Consider the following 12,902-nt stretch of genomic DNA (forward strand, 5'->3'; position numbering starts at 1 on the left):
TCAGGGGTAGGAGCCAAAACTGAAGGCCATGCCCAGCTGGCCATTGGCATGAAAGTTCAGTTTATGGCTTTGGAAGAAACTGTAAGTTTTAATATACATATGTTTGTAGTAGTTTATGAATATTATAAATGTTTAAGATATTATCTAACCTATTTGTCTCACATTCTGAGTCACACATATTTTGAGAAGCAGACTTTTTTGTATTATTATCATATTTACGACATACAAAACACTGAACCTAACATTTAGCTGACCCTACCCGACTCTGAGTTTTAAAATAGTCTGACTCAGTCCAATACATGCACAAACAGATGTGTGCACACATGCACAAATGATACAATGTTTACTTTAAGCCTTAGAAAAGTATTTGAATATGGGTAGCTGCAATGATTCTCCTACCTAATTTTAAATATTTTATTTATTTAAAAAAAACTTCCTATGTGACAGATTTTATTTATTGTGTGGGTCTTTTCCATCTTGTAGTTTGACTATTCAGGTAATTATCAGTGAGGCTGTCTGTTTTCATGAAAATTACTCAGATTTTGCTGGACTTCTTAAATCATCTGCTTAAAAGCCAGGGGAATTTAAATCTTTTCTGATGCTCTACAATCTATCTGATTCCTTTTGTTACTGACTCCTTTTCCTGATAGATAAAAATACAGCTAGCCTATTAGTTAACTGCAAGTCCCGAGTAAAGAATAAATAACAGATGAGCAGTCTCTACCAACACCTCAGCATGGCGTTTAACAGCTGCCAAAAGTACTGTATAATCTTTTGGAAAGCTTAATCGTTCCCTATTGCACTTTTCAAAAGAGAAGAGTAGTTATTAATCCTGGTGTTCACACAAAATTTTCGCAGTAGATCTTCATTGAATAAATAGTGCTGTTTCGTATAAAGATTTTGGTTTTATATAACACTTAACTGTTATAGATTAAACAAATAGCAATGTGTTAGCAAGAGGAAAAACTGAATTTGGTAAAGAAAACCATATTTTAGTCTGTGCTAAACTGTATATTTAATTGGTGGTTTGAAGAAAGAGAAAAATAGAAGTGTCTTTCCAGAGACTATGGAGTTCCCTTTTTTTTTATATATAGAGAGGTTTTTTTTTCCTTCTTTTTTCATTTACTTTTAAAAGAAAATCCTTATAATCGTTCAATTAATCATGTTTTATCTTTCTAAAGTATGTTATTTCTCAAATGTGTGGGAGAAGTTGGCTCTCCTAAAGAAACGTAATAGATTGTATAGCAGCCTTTCTCTTTTTAATCATTGGCACATTAGAATACTCTTCATGTTTTTAAAACAAATATTTGCCTGTCTAATATTTCATTTCCAACATAATTGCTCTAAAGCACTTTCATGATTAATATTAACTTACTTATGACTTATAATTTATACATTTGTCCTATTTCCAAAGAAGTATAAAGTGACATTATAAAAGATACATGCTATTAGACCACTGAAATGGAAATAGAACAATTAAAACAATGTGAAGGGAAGTAGAAATAGTTGTATTGAAATTTTAAACTCACAGTTTTCTGCAAGAAGGCAAAAGGAGAATACAATTAATGAAATAATTCTTATTGTCATTTTTTTTTAAAAAAGAAATGAAACCTTTTGATTCCTCAAGAGAGATCAATTATTTCCTAGAAATGGATTATAAAATGAGCACATAATGCAAATATTTACCAAAATGACATTAACCAACATAAACAATGCATTTAGTGGCAGTTGTATGGAGGAAAAATGAAAAAAAAAACATACATAATGTCAATCTAAAGTGAAAACTTGGAGTTTGAATGTGAAGTGTTAATAAAGCAAAAGCATTTCAATAAGAGGTCTAACCTAATGAGGCTCTGAGAAGTTGGCTGTATTTTAATCCAACTTAATGAGTAATGCAGCCAAGTATACTCAGAGGAATGAGCATTTGCAGACTTAGCTTCTTGTAACATGATTTGTCTGAGTCACCAATATGATGGGACTTTAAAGGCAAACACGTCAAGGCCAGCAAAGTTGGCATTGTTTAGTCTGTGTGGCTGAATGAAGGTCAACAGAATATGAATGAGATGTGTAGAGAGCAAATCAAACAGTCTGTTGTAGAAACAGTAATCCAAGCTTATCCAGCCAGAAACTCTGATAGGAGTGAGCCCTTGTGATGTGTGTAGACCTAGTTCTTTTTTTCCATCAGGAAATTATACCCTCAATTGATCTTACTTAGGCCTTTCTGGCTGAAATTCTAAAATTACTGGTTTTTTTACTGTAAAAAAAAATGTAAACATGTTATAAAAATAGAAAGAATACTATATGCCCACCTCCCTGTTTTAATAAAAGTCAACATGCAGCTGATGTTGCAGCACATAAGCAGAGTTTGTCTCTGCCTTCCATTCTCTCACTCTGGATTACAGTAACTCCCCTCTCCCCGCTTAGGTGCAATTTTGCTTTCTGTGGTTTAGTTACTCGTGGTCAACCATGGAAATGGATAATCTGTCTGTCATCAAAAGATAGCCTAAAGGTAACCTAAAGTTATGTCACAATACCTATGTCATTCACCTCGCTTCATCTCAACATGTAGACATTCTATTATCTCATATATTATAAAAAGAAGGGTCAGTACCTTATAAGATATTTTGAGAGAAAGAGAGAGAGAGAGACACCACATTCACGTAACTTTTATTACAGCATATGGTTATAAAGGTTCTATTTTATTGTTACTGTTGTTAATCTCTTACTGTGCCTAATTTATGATTTAAATTTTATCATAGGGGGATCCCTGGGTGGCGCAGCGGTTTGGCGCCTGCCTTTGGTCCAGGGCGCGATCCTGGAGACCCGGGATCAAATCCCACATCGGGCTCCCAGTGCATGGAGCCTGCTTCTCCATCTGCCTGTGTCTCTGCCTCTCTCTCTTTCTCTCTCTGTGACTATAAAAATAAATAAATAAATAAAAATTTTAAAAATAATAAATAAAAAATAAATTTTATCATAGGTGTGTATGTATAGGAAAAAATGTAATACATATTGGATCCAGTGCTGTCTATAGTTTCAGGCAACCACTGGAGGCCTTGGAATGCATGCCCCATGATTATACCATATATTTAAGCAAATCCCCCAAAGCTATAGCATTTTATATAAATATTTCACTATATATCCTTAAAAAGTAAATACTATTTCAAAAAAAACCAAAATAACATTACACCTAAAAACAATTGTCAACAATTCCTGTGACAGCTTGTTTCTAAGATGGCTACAATTTATTCTTGTTCTTCCACATATATGCTATTCTTCTTCTTTTTTTAATAATAAATTTATTTTTTATTGGTGTTCAATTTGCCAACCTACAGAATAACACCCAGTGCTCATCCCGTCAAGTGTCCACCTCAGTGCCCGTCACCTATTCACCCCCATCCCCCACCGACCTCCCCTTCCACTACCCTAGTTCATTTCCCAGAGTTAGGAGTCTTCATGTTCTGTCTCCCTTTCTGATATTTCCTACCCATTTCTTCTCCCTTCCCTTCTATTCCCTTTCACTATTATTTATATTCCCCAAATGAATGAGACCGTATAATGTTTGTCCTTCTCCGATTGACTTATTTCACTCAGCATAATACCCTCCAGTTCCATCCACGTTGAAGCAAATGGTGGGTATTTGTATATGCTATTCTTCTATCAAAAAGTAAAGACTACACCTCCATTGTCTTGAATCTAGGCTGGCTTGTGACTGCTTTGGCCAATAACATGGAAAAAAAAATGATCCCATACTATTCCTAGGTCTTAACTTTAAGAGGACCGGACACTTCTATTGCTCCCTTGGGAGTACTGAGCCTCCACATGGACATTTTACTCCCTGCTGAAGAGACCATATGGAAAAGTGCCATGAAAAGGGACTATATAGAGAAACTATATATAGTGTTTATAGAAACTGTATATCTGTCTCTACATATACAAACATTTCTCTCTCTGTATATACATATATATACATATATTTATACAGTCTTTATATGTCTCTCTCTATATAAACACAGTTTCTATAAAACTACATATAAATAGTCTCTCTATACATAGATAAATAGATATATATGTGTCTTTAAGTTATATTTATCTATATTTACCTAGAGACAGAGAAGGGGATAGACCCAGCTATTCCACTGTATGGCAAGAGGTCAGCCTTATAATTATCCCTACCAAGATACCAGACATATCAGTAAAGACTTTCTGGATTCTCAACTCAAGCTCAGCCACCAACCAAACATCACTCACTGACTGCAGTAGACACTGTGTGGAGTAGAGGAATGGCCTAACTGAGCCCAGGCTAAATTTCTCATCCAAAAAATCATGAATAATAAAATGACTATTTTAAACCACTATGTTTTGGTTTAGTTTGTTCCAGCAAATAGATAACTGAACAGTTCCTTAATATTATCAAAGTCCAGTCAGTGTTCAACTTTCTCCAAATGTGTTGGTTAGAGTTGGCTTATTTGAATCAGGATTTAAATAAGTAACCCTAGAATTCTAAACAGTAATGAAATTACTTTATCTAAATATTTCCTGTTTTATCAGATACTATTATAGAAATTACCTAAAGTGATTTGGTAGCTCTGTATGGATAGGTGCTTTGAGCAAAGACTCTATCTACATCACACAGATGAAAAAACAAAACAAAACAAACGAAATACAACACACCAATCCAGAGAGATTAAATTAGTTACCAGAAAAATAGTACCTGAAATTTAAACCCAGGTCTTCAGATTTAAAGTCTATTTTAATAGACTTTCCCTTATTCTATAAATGGGGGAGCTTTCATAGATTTCTATTACCATGCTTGGCTCTAATAAAACTCATTATTGAAACCACAAATAAACAAATGTTTCCTTATTCCTCATTCTCATTTTAAGATGCATTTATTTCCCAAATGTGTCTCTCTTTCCAGTCTCTGCCGCCTTCCTTTAATACAGGCTTTCTTGATCTCTCTTCATGTATCTATCTTTCTTAGTACCAAAGTCCTAATTTATCTCTAAACCTCTGATCCTGCCCCCCTCTCATTTATCCTTGCTTTCCATTACCAGATGCATTTATCTAAAACTAACTTGGTCATCTTGCCTTCTCTGCCTGGTAAACTTCAACAATCCTTAAACCAATATTCACTGAAAAGAATATTCTCAAAGGGCCATAAGTTCTCATGGACAATCTTAAAAATTTGTCTATGATGGTGAAAACTCAAAACAAAATAATATTCTGACTCTGTAAGATTATCACTTAATAACAGAGTACTAACTGACTTCAGTGCCTGTGACCTCATTTGGATTTATAATGAGACCTCACAGGGCTAAGTATGCTGTATGAATACAAGTTTTGAAATCATTGACTGGTAAAATTCATGAGAGAACTGAATGATGTAACACAGGCACTCCTATGTAGAAGCCAAAAGAACTTGACCATATAATTTGATACTATACCAATTACTGCAAATGCATTGTCAAAGGATACTCCATTGCTATATAATAAATTTCAGTGGTTTGCTATCAACAGGTATGTTGAAATATAACAAATGGACTTTCTGAACCCAGTTCCAGAAATCATTTGATTAGATACTCACTTCATTTAAAATCCAGTAATGCCCCAAAGCAAAACTGAACTTCAAGTGAACAAAAACTTTTATATGGTATCAAGTAACACCATTTAAATGTGTTTTGAAGCCCAGTAGGAGCAAAATTTAAATTAAGAATTAGATCAGAGGATGCCTGGGTGGCTCAGTGATTGAGTGTCTGCTTTTGGCTCAGGGCATGATCCCAGGATCTGGAATTGAGTCCCACATTGGGCTCCTTGCGAGGAGCCTGCTTCTCCTTTTGCCTGTGTCTCTGCCTCTCTCTCTCTCTCTCTCTCTCTCTCTGTCTTTCATGAATAAATAAATCTTAAAAAAAAAAGAATTGGATCAGATTACCCTAAAATAGTAAAATCTTTCAATTTTTAAAACTATTTTGACAACATTCTTTTACATAAAGGTATTGAGGTTAAAGATAGAAAAAGATATTTTACCTATTAGATTAGACCATGCGCATTAGCCAAATGTCAATAATTTTTGACTTACAGATATGCCAAATACTGAACTAATGATGATAGTTTGAATTCACTGGTTAGCAAATATTCTGTAATTCATTTATTTTTATTTTTGTCATTGTATTAATATTCTAGGCTTGTTATAACAAAATACATAAAATGGGTATCTTAAAACAATGGAAGTTATTCTCTCATGATCCTGGGGGTTGGGAATTCAAGATATTGACAAGGTTGGTTCCTCCTGGAGGATCTGAGAGAGCGTATGTTCCATGCTTCTCTTCTAGGTCCTTATGGCTGCCACCATTCCTTGGTGTTCCTTGGCTCACAGCTGTGTCTTCCCCCATTGTCCCATGGCATTCTCCCTATATGTCTTTGTGTCTCTGTACTCAAATTTCCTTCTTTTTCTAAGGACAACAGTTATTTTTTTAATAATAAATTTATTTTTATTGGTGTTCAATTTGCCAACATAGAGAATCACACCCAGTGCTCATCCCGTCAAATGCCCCCCTCAGTGCCCGTCACCCATTCACCCCCACCCCCCACCCTCTTCCCCTTCCACCACCCCTAGTTCATTTCCCAGAGTTAGGAGTCTTTATGTTCTTTCTCCCTTTCTGATATTTCCTACCCATTTCTTCTCCCTTCCTTTCTATTCCCTTTCACTATTATTTATATTCCCCAAATGAATGAGAACATATAATGTTAAGGACAATAGTTATTGCATCAAGGCCCACTCCAATCCACTAGGACCTCATCTTCCCTTGATTACATCAGTGAAGACCCTATTTTCAGTTAAGGTCACATTCATAGGTGCTGGAGATTAGGACTTCAACCTACCTCTCTGGGGTACACAATTCAACTCACAATAGTCATATTAAGTGCTGAAAGCATAAGAAGTTCTAACAGTGTGATTTTCATGTGTATTTACTTAACATTATAAATTAATATCATTATCATTGTGATTCTGCAATAAGTATCTGTCCCTTAAAAGGAGTCTGTATTTTGTTCAAGTGTGAGAAACCCCGATCTAAAGGAGAAAGCCAGAGATTTCTACCATATTCGATTTTCCACAGCCTATCACTGTTTCTCTCCACTGCCATCTCCACCACAACTTCCCCTGAATTTTGTCTATCTACAGCATAAGGCAGCTTATAATTCCTCAACACACAACACATCATTTCATGCCTCCCTACCTTTGTTCATTCTGTTCCCTCTGCCTATAATATTCTTCCCTTTCCAATTTCCTCATCCCCGCAACTGCATTCTTTTCTTTCCCCTACTCAAAATATCAATTCAAGTGACATCTTTCCCTGAAAGCCTCTGTGGAGACCACCCCCTTCATGAGCACCACCACCAACCCAGGAATGGATGGACCTCACCCAGCAGGGCTTCGAATCCTTGGCCTGCATGTCTTTTTCTCCCAGTAGACCATAAACTGCAATGTCAGTGACAGTATCTTCCTAATTTTTCAGTCTCCAGCCCTAAGCAAAGTGGTCACCTGTTAAAGGAATGCTCGCATATGTGGAGTGGAAAGGGCTCCATCCAGTTTTCACTTCTTGGGGGATGTTCCATGGGGCTGAATGTATTCTAACTTCTACTTCTGCTAAAACAAGGATTCAAAGTGCCCTATGTGTGAGATTGTTATTAGGGGCATATCACTTAAGCTGGGATCAAACTCAGACAAATATCCCTCTTTTTAAGAATAACTTTTTTTTTTTGGTTCTCTTTGAATAATTACATACTCTTTTTTTTAATGAAAGAAATTTGTGAATTTAGGGTTTGGAAATTTCTCAACAGTTCAAAAATTTTAGCCAAGTTTTGTCAGAGTACATAAAAGAATCTACTGTGAGAAGGAACTGTAAAGGTAGAATGGGTCCAATATTTTAGATGATTTTTGAGAGGCAAAATGAGGGTTTGGATTTTACTTTCTACACTCTGAATCTTGTTTGTTTGTTTGTTTGTTGTTTGTTTGTCTGTTTTAAGGAAAGGATATTACATAATGTCACCTTAAGAGATGATCCATTTTTTCCAGACCAAAATGTTATATGGGCTGATTTTCGGTACTGAGCATAACATGATTGGAGTTCTAACAGTCTGCACTAATCAATTTACAGACTTTCCAAACATTATTCCTCTTTAGAGTTAGAGATTGAGATCTTAGATTCTGAATATATTCAATATTTCAGAAACAATGAACAACTTTATTTTCCAGATTTCTTTTTTACTGATAATTCAGTCCTTTCTTATAATAGCTTAGAATAAAGATCTATTTCCTGTTGAAATTTGCTCTGGACTGAAAAAAAAAGGTTATTTCTATATTATTATTTTTTTCAAAGCAAGTTAAATCAGGTTAGCTGTTATTTTAAAACACTTTCATCTATTTTCACTGAACTCTTCTATTACATTTAAAAATCATGTACCTCATTTGTGGTTATTAAACTTCTCAAGTTCTTTTTAAGATAAGAATGGTAACTCATTATATACGAAAAAATGTATGTGATATGACAATGAAAATAAGATTTAAAATTGAAATTTGCCTATATATCGTTATAATCAAGTTAAAACCTACAGGGATAGAATTACAAGAACACAGAAATAACACTCTTTGACTAATCAGTAGGGAATTGTCTGAAGTTCTTCCTGCAGAGCTGATAATACATTAGCTGTATTTAGGAGAATCTAGCCTAAGAAAATTTATTTAGTGAGATTAACTCTGACATAGAGCCATTGCATATATGTGGGATATTCATAATGCAAGAGTAGAACCCACCGCTCCCTTAAAACATGTCTCTATGTGCCATTTGTGGAGCCATCTAAAAATTTCAGTTTTTGTAAACCCCTATATTAAGACTAATTACATTTTTTGGGTAGCAAGATAATCTTTTTGCTTTGACCTTTGTTCTTGAAACTTAGTCTAGAGTTACCAACTCATGAGCTTTTTTACCACATTGTGATTCAAGTTTATTTTTTTAAATTTTATTTATTCATGACAGACACACAGAGAGAGGCAGAGACATAGGTAGAGGAAGAAGCAGACTCCCCATGGGGAGCCGGATGTGGGACTGGATCCCAGGACTCCCGGATCCAGGCACCTCATAATTCAAATTTAGTTCTCATTTTTTCAGATAAACTATTTTGATGATCTATCAAAAGATGAACTATCTTGGTCTACCCAATGTCTCATCATGTAGAATAAATCTCAGGGCTTAAGTGCCCATTGGTGCTAATAATCTTGCAACATTTCCAGATCAATATTCTGAACATCTCCTTGCACCATTCTCTCTTTATGATTCTGTAAATGTGATGGAGGAGTTTGGGTGAAAGTACATTTGTCCCAGAATATAAAATATTTTCTCAACCTCAAAAAGAGTCCTTTGTGTTTATTTTAATCTCATGTGCCTTTTTTTCTACGTTAAAAACAGATTGCAGGTGGAAAAATTCAAATTAAAGATTTGAATGAGTTGGATTTATCAAGGTTTAATTATGAATTAAATATATGTAAATTAAATATGAACATGGATCCAAGTAGGCTGCTTCTATTCATTACATACAATCTTTTCTAAGGTTTTAAAACTGAATTACTCGTGTATCAGACTGATTTTATGATTTTCTAAAAACAGCTATGTATTTTTATTTCTGAGTAGTAGTATGTTAAAAAAAAATAAGTAACCACTCCTTGCTATATCAGTGACAGTATTCATTACTTTTCATTGAAAGTCGTATTTATCAAGAAATACCAATGGGAAAAAAAAAAAAGAAATACCAATGGAGTTTTCTGGAGTCAAATATATTGCAAAGTGGGGGTTTATATTGGGGCTTTAAATGTATGTTTTTCACACACACTTCACAATTACATGCATCTTGCCTAATAGATTTTGATGTATAATTGCCTTAATATATTTATAGGTTAGGAGATTAAATAATGACATTTTTACATAGTGTGCCCATTTTCTTTTTTTGTTCAGGTTCTCTCTTTAGGAGCAGATGTCCTGCCAGAGTATAAACTGCAGACCCCACGCATCAACAAGTTTACAATATTGCACTACAGCCCCTTCAAGGCTGTCTGGGATTGGCTTATTCTGCTATTGGTCATATACACTGCTATATTCACGCCCTACTCCGCAGCCTTTCTCCTCAATGACAGAGAAGAACAGAAAAGACGAGAATGTGGCTATTCTTGTAGCCCTTTGAATGTGGTGGACTTGATTGTGGATATTATGTTCATCATAGATATTCTAATAAACTTCAGAACAACATATGTAAATCAGAATGAAGAAGTGGTAAGTGATCCAGCCAAAATAGCAATACACTACTTCAAAGGCTGGTTCCTGATCGACATGGTTGCAGCAATTCCTTTTGACTTGCTGATTTTTGGATCTGGTTCTGATGAGGTAAGAGCTGCATAAAATTCTTATTTTCTGAAAGATTGCGATTATAAAAGTGAATCTATTTTAACTGCAAAAAAAAAAAAACCCACAAGTGGTTGCTTTATAAACTTCTCATATCTCAGAGATGAAATTCATTTCATTGGAAATGCTATAAAATGAAATGGGACAATTTTGGCACTGCAAATACTTCACAATTCTCTCTATTTTTGTTAAGAAGCACTAGAGATTATCTTTTAACCAAGAAAGCAAAGTTTTGGGAAAGTGTTTCATAGCACATAACTAACATTTTCAGGCTGTAAAATCTCTACATGTTAATTTCATGGTTATAAAACTGTCAAAGATGAAGATGTCTCTTTCTTTCTTGACTCATAATTGTGGTTTGAGACAGCAGGAGCTTATTTTATGTTCAAATTATGTGGAACATGCATCTTCTAAAATGTCTTGTTCAAAACTCTTTCTCTTAAATAATATCCAGCTTGGAAAGTACTTCTTGTGTTCCCATTTTCTTATAAAGTTGGAAACTTCAAGGAAGTTGACAAGTACGCATACAATGCATTTTCTGAATAGAATCCATACTTTAATCAGATTCTTAAAGTGTTCTTTGATCCAAAAGAAGTTAAATTCTCCTAAAGTCCCTCCATTTAATTACCACTATTTTTTTTATTGTAAATAATCTTTCTGGATTCTACAATGGAAAGATTTACAGAAGATGTGAAAGTAGTTCTAAGGGCATAGCTTGAGAAAGATAACCTCAATGTGTTGAATTTTAAAAATTAAGGGTACTTTTCTGAGAACCCCATTTTTAAGAGGAGATCAAAGATCCAAATGCCTCCTGCAGATGTTTGCTCCCTGACCAATTAAGGCTTCAGGATAAGAGAATCTTCCTCTGCCCAAAAGAACAATTGGTTTATAATTAATTCTTTCCTATAGATAATGTCTGTTGAACTCTGGGCAGTTAGGAATAAGGCAATCGAGGGGCATCTGGGTGGCTCAGTCAGTTAAGCATCAGATTCTTGGTTTCAGCTTTGGTTGTATCTCAGGGTCCTGGGGTTGAATTCTACATCAGGCTCTGAGGAGTCTGCTTGAGAGATTCCCTCCCTCTCCTTCTCCCCCTGCTCTTCCCTCAGCTCATGCTTTTTCTTTCTCTCTCAAATAAACAAATAAAATATTTTTTAAAAAGAGCAAGGCAATTGAGCAATATATTCTTCCTGGATTCTACAAACCTTACACAAAGCCTCAAACCTGACTCTCCTTGTCTGTAAGGATAATACTATGACCTCCCTCTTACATTGGTTTATTTATTTTTAATTTGAGGCTCTAATGAGATAAAACATGTGAAGCTCTTACAAAAATAATTTTTTAAAAAGTTAGCTACAGTTAAACTACTTAAATGTTTCATGTTAAATACTCATAACTTTGGTTGTTACTTAAGAGGCAGGAAAACAGAATATTTCTTGATATTTATCTTTATGAGTTTCTGACAATGGGTGATCCATCTCACTCTTTTAAATTTAAAAAATGTACACCAATAGCAAATTAAATTTCAACTTGGTGAAATAAAAAAAATGGGTGGACAAATAAATAGGTAAATAAGATTGTTAGAGAATGTTGATTTACTGCTGAGATTTAATCAATAACAGTCAAACCAGTATTTGGAAATACTGATTAAAACCATTAGGGTAGAATTTCTAGGATGCAACATTTGAGTATTTTAATTCCAGTTACTATATCACTTGAAAATAATAAAATTAAAATATATAATTAATATATAATTTAGATAATCACTGTTTCAGGCAGGACTTCAAGAGAGCTGAAACAAAAGTTAATTGTGATTCATTCACATTAGTATAGGATGAAATAGTCTCTGGGGAAAATGGTGTCTGGACTATCTTTTCCATGTAGCATCAAAGAAAAGATGAAGTTTGCCTCAAAAAAAACAATTGCCAGTTCTCCAGTCCTATGTGCTTTCATGGACTCCCCGTGTTCCCAAAGCTTGTCCTCATTCTTTTTGGATGTGACATGATAATGGGAAGAGTTCTGGCTTTGGACTTAGACAGACCTGGGTCTGACTCTCCCCTTTGCTACTTATGTTCTATATTTTTGCAAGATACTTAACTCATTAAGATTGCATTTGTTTTTCTGTCAAATGGTGAAAGGTATCTTCTTGTGATTTTTTAAAAATAAAGCAGTATATGTAAAGAGACTAACTCAGTACCAGGTACATAGTAAATGTTTGTCAAAGGTTACTCCTCTTCTTCTTCCCATTCCTTTGGATTAAAGTCTCTGTTTCTTTTTCTTTTTTTTTTTAAGATTTAATTTCTTTATTCATGAGAGGCACAGAGAGAGACAGAGACACAGCCAGAGGGAGAAGCAGGCTCCATGCAAGGAGCCGGACATGGGACTCGATCCCAGGTCTCCAGGATCACGCCCTGGGCTGAAGGCAGCACTAAACTGTTGAGCCAGCCAGGC

General features: G+C 34.8%; 1 protein-coding gene across 1 annotated transcript in view; it reads left to right on the top strand.

Moving 5' to 3' along the window:
* KCNH7 (potassium voltage-gated channel subfamily H member 7) overlaps positions 1-12,902 on the top strand; it is a 486,463-nt gene that overhangs the window by 397,189 nt on the left and 76,372 nt on the right. The window contains exon 7 of the mRNA XM_055307883.1: positions 10,011-10,436. Within this exon, the coding sequence (XP_055163858.1) occupies positions 10,011-10,436 (426 nt within the window). The remainder of the gene's footprint in view (positions 1-10,010; positions 10,437-12,902) is intronic.

The sequence above is a fragment of the Nyctereutes procyonoides genome, unplaced genomic scaffold (genome assembly GCF_905146905.1).
Source record: "Nyctereutes procyonoides isolate TBG_1078 unplaced genomic scaffold, NYPRO_anot_genome, whole genome shotgun sequence".
Taxonomy (NCBI): domain Eukaryota; kingdom Metazoa; phylum Chordata; class Mammalia; order Carnivora; family Canidae; genus Nyctereutes; species Nyctereutes procyonoides.